The following is a 14240-nucleotide window of genomic DNA, read 5'->3' as shown; positions in this document are numbered from 1 at the left end:
ATTCTTTATCTTCACAACTGGCTACGTGACTAATGTAGGTCAATAGGTGTAACTTTTACCTTTTGGAAATGAAACACTTTTTCTTTCAAATATTTTTAATTTAAAAAAAATTCTCCCCAATTTCGTGGTATCCAATTGGTAGTTACAATCTTGTCTCATCGCTGCAACTTCCGTACGGACTCGGGAGAAGTGAGGTCAAGAGCTGTGCGTCCTCCGAAACACAACCCAAACAAATCGTACTGCTTCTTGACACAATGCCCACTTAACCCAGAAGCCAGCCACACCAACGTGTCAGAGGAAACACTGTACACCTGGCGACCGTGTCAGCTTGCACTGTGCCCGGCCTGCAACAGGAGTCACTAGTGCACGATGGGCCCGGGACATCCCTGCTGGCCAAACGCTCCCCTAAACCCGGACGGCGCTGGGCCAATTGTGCACCGCCCCATGAGTCTCCTGGTTGTGGCCAGCCGCGACAGAGCCTGGACTCAAACCCAGATTCTCCAGTGGCACAGCTAGTACTGCGATGCAGTGCCTTAGACCACTGCGCAACTTGGGAGGTCACAAAACACATTTTATAAGGAGGATGGGATCCACCCAAATAATTTGTGTCCCTGTATCCTTTCACAGCATTATAAGGCTGCGTTGAGACAATGACTTACCAATGACCCATTAAGAAAAATTCCTCATCAATCCCCATGGAAAAATTAGCAAACTTAGGCATGACATGCCAGCAACAAATGCTGACACTACACACCCAGGTATATCTGACCAAATCATGAAAGACTATAATTGTAATTTTAAAATCTGTAAAGTGAGTGTGGAAGAGGTGAAAAAAATGATTGTTGTCTTTTAACAATGACAAGCCACCGGGGTCTGACAACTTGGATGGAGAATTACTGAGGATAATAGCAGACAATATTGACGTTCTTATTTGCCATATCTTCAATATTAGCCTACTATAAAATTGTGTGCACCCAATCCTGGAGGGAAGCAAAAGTCATTCAGCATCCCAAGAATAGTAAAGCCCCCTTTTCTGGCTCAAATAGCCGACCAGTCAACCTGTTACCAACCTTTAGTAAAGTTTTCGAAATAATTGTGTTTGACCAGATACAATGCTATTTTACAGTAAACAAATTGACAACATACTTTCAGCACACTTATAGGGAAGGACATTCAACAAGTACAGCACTTACACAAATGACTGATGATTGGCTGAGAGAAATTGATGAGAAAAAAATAGTGGGAGCTGTTTTGTTAGACTTCAGTGCGGCTTTTGACATCATTGATCGTAGTCTACTGCTGAAGAAACGTATGTGTTATGACTTTACATCCCCTGCTATATTGTGGATAAAGAGTTACCTGTCTAACAGAACACAGAGGGTGTTCTGTAATGGAAGCCTCTCCAACATAATCCAGGTAGAATCAGGAATTCCCCAGGGCAGCTGTCTAGGCCCCTTACTTTTTCAATCTTTACTAACGACATGCAACTGGCTTTGAGTAAAGCCAGTGTGTCTATGTATGCAGATGACTCAACACTATACATGTCAGCCATTACAGCGACTGAAATGACTCCAACACTTAACAAAGAGCTGCAGTTAGTTTCAGAATGGGTGGCAAGGAATAAATTAGTACTAAATATTTAAAAAAGTAAAAGCATTGTATTTGGGACAAATCATTCACTAAACCCTAAACCTCAACTAAATCACTAAGCGGGACTAAGGAAAATTGCAATTGGCTCAGAACAGGGCAGCACGGCTGGCACTTGGATGTACACAGAGAGCTAATATTAACCTGTTGGGGCTAGGGGGCAGTATTTTCACGGCTGGATAAAAAAACGTACCCGATTTAATCTGGTTACTAATCCTACCCAGTAACTAGAATATGCATATACTTATTATATATGGATAGAAAACACCCTAAAGTTTCTAAAACTGTTTGAATGGTGTCTGTGAGTATAACAGAACTCATTTGGCAGGCAAAACCCTGAGACATTTTCTGACAGGAAGTGGATACCTGATGTGTTGAATTACCTTTAAGCCTATGCCATTGAAACACACAGGGGTTGATTAATGTTTTGGCACTTCCTATTGCTTCCACTAGATGTCACCAGCCTTTACAAAGTGTTTTGAGTCTTTTACTGTGAGATCTGACCGAACAAGAGCCATGGAACGGTGATGGCCGATTAGACTCTGGCGCGCGAGTTCATGTTGGGTACCCTCGTTCCAATACGTTATAAAAGAGAATGCATTCGTCCACCTTGAATATTATTCATGTTCTGGTTAAAAAAGGCCCTAATGATTTATGCTATACAACGTTTGACATGTTTGAACGAACGTAAATATATTTTTTCCCCTCGTTCATGAAGTGAAGTCCGGCGGGCTTAGATCATGTGCTAACAAGACGGAGATTTTTGGCCATAAATGATGAGCTTTTTTGAACAAAACTACATTCGTTATGGACCTGTGATACCTGGAAGTGACATCTGATGAAGAGAATCAAAGGTAATGGATTATTTACATAGTATTTTCGATTTTAGATCTCCCCAACATGGCGGCTAGTCTGTATCGCAACGCGTATTTTTCTGGGCGCAGTGCTCAGATTATTGCAAAGTGTGATTTCCCAGTAAGGTTATTTTTAAATCTGGCAAGTTGATTGCGTTCAAGAGATGTAAATCTATAATTCTTTAAATGACAATATAATATTTTACCAATGTTTTCTAATTTTAATTATTTAATTTGTGGTGCTGACTTGACTGCCGGTTATTGGAGGGAAACGATTTCCTCAACATCAATGCCATAGTAAAACGCTGTTTTTGGATATAAATATGAACTTTATAGAACTAAAAATGCATGCATTGTCTAACATAATGTCCTAGGAGTGTCATCTGATGGAGATTGTAAAAGGTTAGTGCATCATTTTAGCTGGTTTTATGGTTTTGGTGACCCTGTCTTTGAATTGACAAAACATTACACACAGCTATTGTCAATGTACTCTCCTAACATAATCTAACTTTTTGCTTTCGCCGTAAAACCTTTTTGAAATCGGACAACGTGGTTAGATTAAGGAGATGTTTATCTTTCAAAGGGTGTAAGATAGTTGTATGTTTGAAAAATTTGAATTTTGACATTTATTTGGTTTCAAATTTGCCGCTCTTGAAATGCACCTGCTGTTGATGGAATGCACCACGGGGGGGACGCTAGCGTCCCACCTAGCCCATAGAGGTTAACAATATTAATGTTAACTCTAAAGGCTCAAAGTGGAGGAGAGATTGTCTTCATCACTACTTTTATTTATGAGAGGTATTGACATGTTGAAAGCATTGAGCTGTCTGCTTAAACGATTAGTACACAGCTCAGACACCTATGCATACCCCACAAGACATGACACAAGAGGTCTCTTCACAGTCCCCAAGTCCAGAACAGACTATGGGAGGTGCACAGTATTACATAGAGCCATGACTACATGGAACTCTATTCTACATCAGGTAACTGATGCAGCAGTAGAATCAGATTTAAAAAACAGATAAAAATACACCTTATGGAACAGTGGGGGCTGTGAAGCAACACAAACATTGGCACAGACAGACACACACACACACACACACACACACACACACACACACACACACACACACACACATAATAGCATATGGACTATACACACAGTGGAGTAGGGGCCTGAGGGCACACACTTAGTGTGTTGTGAAATCTGTTATGAATGTGTTAATTTTGCTGGACCCCAGGAAGAGTCTTGGCAGCAGCTAATGGGGATCCATAAAAATTACAAACACAAATACAATACAGACAGCACAGAATGCAACACACCACCACAGAGCGATAAAACCGTAACTTGATTATTTTCCCTTTTTTTCTGACAGCACAATATGCAGAACAGAGGGAAACAAATACAATAATTATAAAATAAATAAAATCGCTGAGCTCCTGTGAAAATATTGGGGGGGACAAAATAGTCATCTGGAATATTGGGGGGGTAGGTCACTTATAAGCCATCTTCGCCTATGCCGTTAATACAGCACCTTCAGAAAGTATTCATACCACTTGACTTAATCCACATTTTACAGACGGAATTTAAAATGTTTTAAATATAGTTTTTCTCACCCATCTGCACGCAATACCCCATAATGACAAAGTGAAAACATGTTTTTAGAAAAGGAAATGGAAAATGAAATTCAGAAATATCTCATTGATTTAAGTATTCAACCCCCTGAGTCAATACATGTTAGAAGCACCTTTAGCTGTGATTACAGCTGGGAGTTTTTTCCGGGTAAGTCTCTAAGAGCTTTGCACACCTGGATAGTGCAATATTTGACATTATTTTTTTTTTAATTTTTCCGGCTCTGTAAAGTTGGTTGTTGATCATTGCTAGATAGCCATTTTCAAGTCTTGCCATAGACCAGCTGATATACGTCAAAACGGTAACTAGGCCACTCAGGAACATTCAATGTCATCTTGGTAAACAACTCCGGTGTAGATTTGTGTTTTCGGTTATTGTCTTGCTGAAAAGTGAATTTGTCTCCCAGTGTCTGGTGGAAAGCATACTGAACCAAGTTTTCCTGTGGGATTTTGCCTGTGCTTAGCTCTATGCCGGATTTTTTTTATCCTAAAAAACTCCCAAGTCTTTGCCAATGACAAGCATACCTATAACATGATGCAGCCACCACCATGCTTGACAATATGAAGAGTGGTACTCAGTGATGTGTTGTGTTGGATTTGCCCCCAAACATAACACTTTGTATTCTGGACAAAAAGTGCATTTCTTTACCACATTTTTGGCAGTATTATTTTAGTGCCCTATTGCAAACAGGATGCATGTTTTGGAATATGTTTTATTCTATACAGGCTTCCTTCTTTTCAATCTGTCATTTAAGTTAGTATAGTGGAGTAACTACAAAGGTGTTGATCCATCATCAGATCTCTCCTATCACACCCATTAAACTCTGTAACAGTTTTAATGTCACCATTGGCCTCATGGTTGTTGAGCCAGGGGCGGCAAGGTAGCCTAGTGGTTAGAGCATTGGACTAGTAACCGAAAGGTTTCAAGATTGAATCCCTGAGTTGACAAGGTAAAAATCTGTCGTTCTGCTCCTGAACAAAGCAGTTAACCCACTGTTCCTAGGCCTTCATTGAAAAAAATAATTTGTTCTTAACTGACTTGCCAAGTTAAATAAAGGTAAACATTTTTTTTAAATATGAGTGATTTCCTTCCTCTCAGGCAACTGAGTTAGGAAGGATGCCTGTATCTTTGAAGTGACTGGGTGTATTGATACACCATCCAAAGAGTCATTAATAACTTCACCGTCCTCAAAGTAATATTCAATGTCTGCTTTTATTTATTTTTATCCATTTACCAATCGGTGCCCTTCTTTGAGAGACATTCAAAAATCTCCCTGGTCATTGTGGTTGAATCTGTGTTTAAAACTCACTGCTCGACTGAGGGACCTTGCAGATAGTTATATGTGTGGGGTACAGAGAGTACAGAAAATAACGTTAAAAACTATTACTGAGCACAGAATGAGTCCATGCAACTTGTTATGTCACTTGTTAAGCAGATATTTAGTAATGAACTTATTTAGGCTTGCCATAACAAAAGGGGTTGACTCAAGACAACTTAAGCTTTTCATTTTTTCTTAATTTGTAAAAATGTCTAAAAACATTATTCCGATTTGATATGATGTTTCTTTTGTTTAGGCCAGTGACACAAAATCTCAATCTAATCCATTTTAAATTCAAGCTGTAACAACAACAGAAGGTGGAAAAAGTCAAGGGTTGTGAATACATTCTGATGTCACTGTAATTATTTAAAGCAAAATGTGTTTATATTCTCTGCGGCACAGGCCAGTATATCGTGCTCCAATCAAATAAATGTTGCAGAAGATCAGAGTGATGAGTGTAGAGGAAATTAAAGTGGGACGACTACAGCATCGCTTCTCTCTTTTATAAAACCACTAGCTGTAAGGGATTTGATACTAGTCCTACTCTTTGGAATGACATCGATATAATGCAATTAGTGCTAAAGTTGGAACTTAGAAAGAGATGAGAAGAGCCTCAGTCTTTACACTCTCTCTTGTGTTAAACCACCAGTTGTTAAGCCATATGATAGAAGCCTAACTGTTTACACTCTCTCTTGTGTTAAACCACCAGCTGTTAAGCCATATGATAGAAGCTGTAGTCCTACTGTTTGGACTGAAGTCTTGTGCGCCTTACATCTCTCTAGGGATGACATCTCTCTAGGGATGAGGTCTCTCTATGGATGAGGTCTCTCTAGGGATGAGGTTTCTCTTTTTCTCTCTACTTCACAGCCAGCCAGAGTTAACAGCAACTCAATCTAACATCCATACCATCAGTCTAGCACTACAAAGTTTCTAAAGCACCCAGATTGAAGTCTCTAAAAGCCCTCAATGATGAACTTCATTTAAATGTCATCGTATCACATTAAGATAACCAGTGGTGTACAGTACATAAATAAAAAAAATACATTAAAGTACAACTTAAGTTATTTTGGGAGATATCTGTACTTTACTATTTATATTTTTGACAACTTTTACTTCACTACATTACTAAACAAAATGATATAGTTTTTACTCCATATATTTTCCCTGACACCCAAAAGTACTTCTTACATTTTGAATGCTTAGCAGGAGATTCACACACTTATCAAGAGAACATCCCTGGTCATCCCTATTGCCTCTGATCTGGAGGACTCACTAAACAGAGAACATCCCTGGTCATCCCTATTGCCTCTGATCTGGAGGACTCACTAAACAGAGAACATCCCTGGTCATCCCTACTGCCTCTGATCTGGAGGACTCACTAAACAGAGAACATCCCTGGTCATCCCTACTGCCTCTGATCTGGAGGACTCACTAAACAGAGAACATCCCTGGTCATCCCTACTGCCTCTGATCTGGAGGACTCACTAAACAGAGAACATCCCTGGTCATCCCTACTGCCTCTGATCTGGAGGACTCACTAAACAGAGAACATCCCCGGTCATCCCTACTGCCTCTGATCTGGCGGACTCACTAAACAGAGAACATCCCCGGTCATCCCTACTGCCTCTGATCTGGCGGACTCACTAAACACTAATGCTTAATTTCTAAATAACGTCTGAGTGTTGGAGTGTGCCCCTGGCTATCAGTAAATAAAAAATGTACAAATATAATTGTGCCGTCTGATTTGCTTAATACAAGGAATATTAAATAACTTATACTTGTACTTTTGAGACATAAGTATATTTAAAACCAAATACTTTTAGACTTTTACTCAAGTTTTATTTAACAGGGTAACTTTCACTTTTTACTTGAGTCATTTTGTGTACTTCTTCCATCACTTCAGACAGCACCCATACTGTACGTTTACATCAGTCCTACGTGGCTTCAAATGCCTCCAGGTTTCAGTGAAGCTAAACTCCAAAGGCTACGATGATGAGCACTCACTTATAAAAAAAAACCAAAGCATAAATCCTGCACTACACTTCAAATGCCTCCAGATGTAAGTTAATTCAACAATCCACAATGACACCACTCATTTATGGACAGATTTGAAAACACCAGCGGAAAGAATTGAACCTTGAAGAATTGAACCTTGGCCACATGAGCTTTCACTGAATCCTCTCATTTGTTGTTTGTTTCTAATGTGGTGATGATTATTCTGTCGAGCCGTACTGTGCGCTGTGATGCGTGTTGATATACTGAGTGGGCGGGCATAGCAGCAATCTAGCGGCTGCTCACATAGTAAGTACCTGTAATTCCAGTTCTCTGTCTCTCTCTCTCTCTGAGAGGCTCTCCATTACCACCAAGCAGCAGCATCATGTCTACCGGAGTATAATGACCACTGGATGAGCCTCCCCTCTCTCTCCTTTCCCCCTTCCACCTCTGCCTTCCTCTCTCTCTCTCTCTCTCTCTCTCTCTCTCTCTCTCTCTCTCTCTCTAGTTATTTATCCCTCTTTTCTTTCTCTTTGTCTTCTTTCTCTATATTCTCGCTCTCTCCCTCTCTCTCTCTCTCTCTCTCTAGTTATTTATCCCTCTTTTCTTTCTCTTTGTCTTCTTTCTCTATATTCTCTCTCTCTCCCTGTCTCTCTCTCTCTCTCTCTCTCTCTCCGCTGTCTCTCTCTCTGTCTCTCATTCTCTCTCTCTCCGTGTCTTTCTCTCTCTCTCTCCGCTGTCTCTCTCTCTGTCTCTCTATCTCTCTCCTCTTTCTCTAGTCACACAGACAGCCTCTAATTATACCTCCCTGCTCTGCTCCCTCCCTCTCGCTCTTTCTCTCTCTCCCTCTCACTCTCTCCCACTTCACTCTCTCTCCTTCTCGGGTTCATCTCTCTCTCCTCTCTCTCTCTCTCTCTCTCTCTCTCTCTCTTTCTCTCTCTCACTTCACTCTCTCTCTTTCTCAGGTTCATCTCTCTCTCTCTCTCTCTCTCTCTCTCTCTCTCTCTCTCTCTCTCTCTCCCTCTCTCCCTCTCTCTCTCTCTCTCTCTCTCTCTCTCTCTCTCTCTTTCTCTCTCTCACTTCACTCTCTCTCTTTCTCAGGTTCATCTCTCTCTCTCTCCATCTCTCCATCTCTCTATCTTCCTATCTCTCCCTCCCTCTCCCTCCCTCCCCCCCCCCTCTCTCGCTCTCTCTCTCTCTCTCTCTTTCTGCTGTAGGTCTCTGCCAAGCTTAATGTGAAGGAAGCCTCCCCTCCTATCCTTCTTTTCTCCCCTCTCCTCCTCTCCTCTCTCTCCTCCTCTCCTCCTCCTCGCTTAATGCCGTAGCTGGAACCACTAAATCTGCTGTAACAAATTGTTGTATGGCCGCACATTTTCTTTGGACGGAAATCTCAGCTCTGCGCTGCTCTCGCTGTGCTATGCTGTTTGTAGCCAGATGGCACTGCACCAACGGAGGGATAAGCAGAGCTCTTACAAAGAGTTACATTCCCATGCAGTGTGTCGGGTTGTGTTATTGTGTACACTCTGGAGCCACAGCAGCAGATTTACAGCAGAGAGAGAGAGGGAGAGAGAGAGAGAGACCCGAGAAAGAGAGAGAGTGAGAGAGAGTGAGAGAGAGTGAGAGAGAGAGAGAGAGAGAGAGAGAGTAGAGCAGGGAGGTATATTTACAGTATCTGTCTGTGTGGTGCCAGGAAGGGACATCCCCCATCACTCCCCTCCTCTGCTCCCGGCCTCAGTAATTCTAGATTAAATGACATCAGGTCTCCCGGTGAACGATGGAGTGAAGCGATAGCGGTGAGGGGTGGAGGGGGTTTGGAGCCTGGGTAATGGCCCACAGCAGCCAGTCCTGGCCACAGTGAGGAGCGGAGGAGTAACTCTATTCTTTCCTATTGTCTTTAAACAATATGTTGCTGCTGCTGCCTGCTCCCTTCTCAGTGCCGTGCCACCTGACGCGCCGGCTATGTTATTCTTTTAAACAGGATGCGGGAGGCAAGTGGAAGGAGGCGAGAGGGAGGAGGAGAGATGGTGGAGAGATGGTGTAGGAGGCGATAGGGAAGAGGCGAGAGGGAGGAGGAGAGATGGAGGAGGAGAGTGGAAGGAGGAGGTGGGAAGGAGGGAGGAGGGAGGAGGAGAAAGGAACGAGGAGAGAGGCAGGAGGAGGAGAGAGGTAGGAGGAGGGAGGGAGGGAAATAAGGAGAGAGGCAGGAGGAGGTGGGAAGGAGGGAGGAGGAGAAAGGAAGGAGGAGGGAGGGAAATAAGGAGAGAGGCAGAAGGAGGCGGAAGGCAGGAGGAAGCAGGAGGCAGGAGGAAGCGGGAGGTAGGAAGAAGCGGGAGGCAGGAGGAAATGGGAGGCAGGAGGAAACGGGAGGCAGGAGGAAGTGGAAGGCTGCATGCTACTACTACATAAGTGGGAATAGAGTGCTTCAATATTTTATCTCAAATCATTTCCGATTCTTTAAAGAGGGAGAGCCGGCTGTCAGGAAAGCTCTGTTCTGCTCGGTAGACTAATGTTTTGAGGGAGAACATAAGCAATTTCATCAGTAGCATATTCATATTCATATTCAAAGCTTTAAAAAGTGGAGGCATTTCTTCCTTTCAGGAACTCTTGCATTTTAATTAGATTACTGTGTGTAGTGAGTAATCAGGGCAACGTCACTGATAATATCTAGTGTGGGCGATGATCTTCCTAAATATGACAAACAATGGCGAGATCACACTTTTGTTTACATAATTAATAGCCAGGAAATCTATCCAAGCGAATCTCTAGACATAGTTCTCCTCTTCCCTAATTTCCCCACTGTGTTGCCCCAGATTCCGAGTTCTGATTGTGGAATTTGATATGTTTGTTCTAGAATGCTAGTCTCTGATTGGACAAACAGAAGGATTAATAGTGTGTTCTAGAATGCTAGTCTCTGATTGGACAAACAGAAGGATTAATAGTGTGTTCTAGAATGCTAGTCTCTGATTGGACAAATAGAAGGATTAATAGTGTGTTCTAGAATGCTAGTCTCTGAATGGACAAACAGAAAGATGAATAGTGTGTTCTAGAATGCTAGTCTCTGATTGGACTAACAGAAGGATTAATAGTGTGATCTAGAATGCTAGTCTCTGATTGGACTAACAGAAGGATTAATAGTGTGTTCTAGAATGCTAGTCTCTGATTGGACAAACAGAAGGATTAATAGTGTGTTCTAGAATGCTAGTCTCTGATTGGACAAACAGAAGGATTAATAGTGTGTTCTAGAATGCTAGTCCCTGATTGGACAAACAGAAGGATTAATAGTGTGATCTAGAATGCTAGTCTCTGATTGGACTAACAGAAGGATTAATAGTGTGATCTAGAATGCTAGTCTCTGATTGGACTAACAGAAGGATTAATAGTGTGTTCTAGAAGGCCCGGATCTGGTTGGACAAATAGAACGATTCATTTGGCATCAGACTAAACCACTAGCTACAGTAAAAATGATTAAGGACTATGACTGCGTGTAAGAGAGATTAGCAGCATCCTTGCCATCCATCTGGTAGGAATTTAGACACGGCCACTGGTCAGAACATGTCCATCTGCGACACATTACCCATTATGTTCTGTTCTGTCAACAGTCAGAAAATAACTTTTTTTTATGTGGAAAATAACAAAGAGTCTAAACTGATGCAACCCCACACTAGTGTAGTGTGTTTACAGAAATATATATATTTTTTTATTTAAGAAAGAGGCAAAGGCCCCCGAAAAAGAGTAAGATAGAAAGTCTTACTGTTTGCTTCCATGTCCAACTAAGTCAATTTAAAAGCTTTAAGAGCTAATTTAGTTCCAATGTTCTTACGGACAGAATAGAATGATCAGTGTCACAAACAAAATAGTTCATTTAGTTCCAATGTTCCATCTTGACTTTTGAAGACACACAAACAAACACACACACACACACACACACACACACACACACACACACACACACACACACACACACACACACACACACACACACACACACACACACACACACACACACACACACACACACACACACACACACACACACACGTATACTCACACAGGCTCTAACACACACATTCTACACACACACACATTGTGGTATTGTGGATATTATATTGGTCCTCTGTAATAAGAGAGGAATAACATAATAATGATGTGTTGCGTTATTTATGATGTAGGTTGTTATTGTGATGTCATAGTTTTAATCATATTTGGAACCCAGGATCATAATACATATGAAATACTACAGTTACAAGTTCTGAAATGCCTCCCTCCAGCCTGGCGTAGCAGAGAACCCAAGCACCAGATACTCACTCAGACACAAGGAGAAGGTATCAGATATTCACTCAGACACAAGGAGAAGGTATCAGATATTCACTCAGACACAAGGAGAAGTTATCAGATATTCACTCAGACACAAGGAGAAGGTATCAGATATTCACTCAGACACAAGGAGAAGTTATCAGATATTCACTCAGACACAAGGAGAAGTTACCAGATATTCACTCAGACACAAGGAGAAGGTATCAGATATTCACTCAGACACAAGGAGAAGTTATCAGATATTCACTCAGACACAAGGAGAAGTTATCAGATATTCACTCAGACACAAGGAGAAGTTATCAGATATTCACTCAGACACAAGGAGAAGTTATCAGATATTCACTCAGACACAAGGAGAAGGTATCAGATATTCACTCAGACACAAGGAGAAGTTATCAGATATTCACTCAGACACAAGGAGAAGTTACCAGATATTCACTCAGACACAAGGAGAAGTTATCAGATATTCACTCAGATACAAGGAGGAAGTATCAGATATTCACTCAGATACAAGCAGAAAGTAACACATGAGACAAAGTTAAGATGTAGAGTACTTACCAAGTTCTTGTTGCCATTTTTGCTGAGGGGGCCGCGGAAAACTCCCTTGATGTTCCTGAAGTGGCCGTTGCTGAGGTGAGTAGAACTGATGACGATATAGTAGCAAGCCATGAGGCACGAGCTTGAGGGGGTCTTCCACTGAGCGCACAGACAAACAGTCAGAATCAAGAGAAGTAAAACAATGAAGTCTTACATCTACAAGAGTCTGACCGTAGAGCTACAGAACCTGTACCAAAGTCCTTTTAACGGGGGCTGTTCAGTGTTCCATGTTCAGTGTTCCATGCGCTGACAGTCAGACGTCAAGAGAATTCTACAGGTTCAGGTCGAGATGACCTATATCGGAAGTCCTTTTAAGTCCTGCTGTGTGTTGTCAGTATGAGCCACTGCTCTGGTCACAACCCTAGGGTCAGACCTTCTGTCAGGTGTGCTGATAAGAAGTGAAGAGAAGAGTCTTGGAGCATCACAACGTGGACTTGAGCATCACTGGAGCAGCAGTCAGTCAGTCTGTCTCTCTTGAGCCACTTGAGAGTCAGTCAGTATGTCTCTCGGAGCCACTTCAGAGCTGTGTTGCTATGTGGGCTTTGTTTCCGTCTTCCAGCTCTTCCAGACTCTCAACAGCAGTTCTCTCTTTCCGCCGCTCTACTTTTCTCCTCTCGCATGGAGCTCCAGCAGCAGGAAGCAGGAACAGAAACACAGCAGCTGCTTGGCTTCAGTCTGTAGCTCCGTAGCCCTGGTCCAGCCTCAGCCACAGTCTCTGTTTCTTTACTCCGCTGAGCCTGTCTTCAGGGGGCTTCCCGCTCTCTCTCTCTGATCCTCTGTCTGAGGGCTGGCTGGTTCTAGTGAAGATGCTGCGAGGTAGTAGCAGCGGTAGTGGTAGAGACTTGATGTAGCGACAGAAACAGGCATGGTGTTGTAGTGTTTCCTGTTTGCCGGTCCAGTGCACCGAGCCAATGAAAGAGAGCCACTGGTCGAGGAAAGGGCTCTCTGTTTCTCTCCCTGTGTGTCTGTCTGTCTCTCTCTCTCTTTCTCTCTCTCTCTCACTCTCTCTCACTCTCTCTCTGTCTATCTCTAGATCCACTGAGTCAGCCACTGCTCCACAGCCAACCAGGATTCAGCAGTATCTCTCCCTCTCTCTTGCCGTGCATCACACTGCTTTCCTCATGCACACACACGCGCACACACACACACACACACACACACACACACACACACACACACACACACACACACACACACACACACACACACACACACACACACACACACACACACACACACACACACACACACACACATACACACACACACACAGACACCCACTCTCCCCTCCTCACTCTCTCCCTCCTTCCATCCCTCCCCATCTCTCACTCCCTCTCCTTCTCCCCCTCCCTCTCCCTCTTTCTCTCTCGCTCTCTCTCTCTAATTTGGCTGTAAGAAGCTGTAGCAGTAGATGTGAAGAAGCAGGCAGAAGGGAGGACTGATGCTGCTAGCTCAGGAATGCACAAATGCTTCTGAGGATATTTGTTACCTACACTGTCGTCCATCTTTGATTATATTAACCTGTATGAGATACTCTATTATGTTAATCTGCAGGAGATACTCTGGTATGTTAATCTGTAGGAGATTCAATATTTTGTTAATCTGTAGCATATACTATATAATGGTAATCTGTAGGATATACTCTATTTTGTTCATCTGCAGGAGATACTCTGGTATGTTAATCTGTAAGAGATACAATATTTTGTTAATCTGTAGGAGATACAATATTTTGTTAATATGTATGAGATAATATATAATGATAATCTGTATGAGATACTCTATTACGTTAATCTGCAGGAGATACTCTAGTTTTTAATCTGTAGGTGATACTCTAGTATTGTCACATCCTGACCAGTAAAGGGGTCTTTTGTCATTGTAGTATGGT

General features: G+C 42.3%; 1 protein-coding gene across 1 annotated transcript in view; it reads right to left on the bottom strand.

Moving 5' to 3' along the window:
• LOC106582504 (uncharacterized) overlaps nucleotides 1–13403 on the bottom strand; it is a 147027-nt gene extending 133624 nt beyond the window's left edge. Inside the window, exon 1 of the mRNA XM_045704890.2 lies at nucleotides 12317–13403. Coding sequence (XP_045560846.1) covers nucleotides 12317–12427 — 111 coding nt within the window. The 5' untranslated portion in view covers nucleotides 12428–13403. The remainder of the gene's footprint in view (nucleotides 1–12316) is intronic.
• Nucleotides 13404–14240: the final 837 nt, after the last annotated feature.

This window comes from Salmo salar, chromosome 21, assembly GCF_965601325.2.
Source record: "Salmo salar chromosome 21, fSalSal1, whole genome shotgun sequence".
Lineage (NCBI taxonomy): Eukaryota > Metazoa > Chordata > Actinopteri > Salmoniformes > Salmonidae > Salmo > Salmo salar.
The sequence above is the reverse complement of the archived record's forward strand: the minus strand, read 5'-3'. Positions and strand labels throughout refer to the sequence as shown.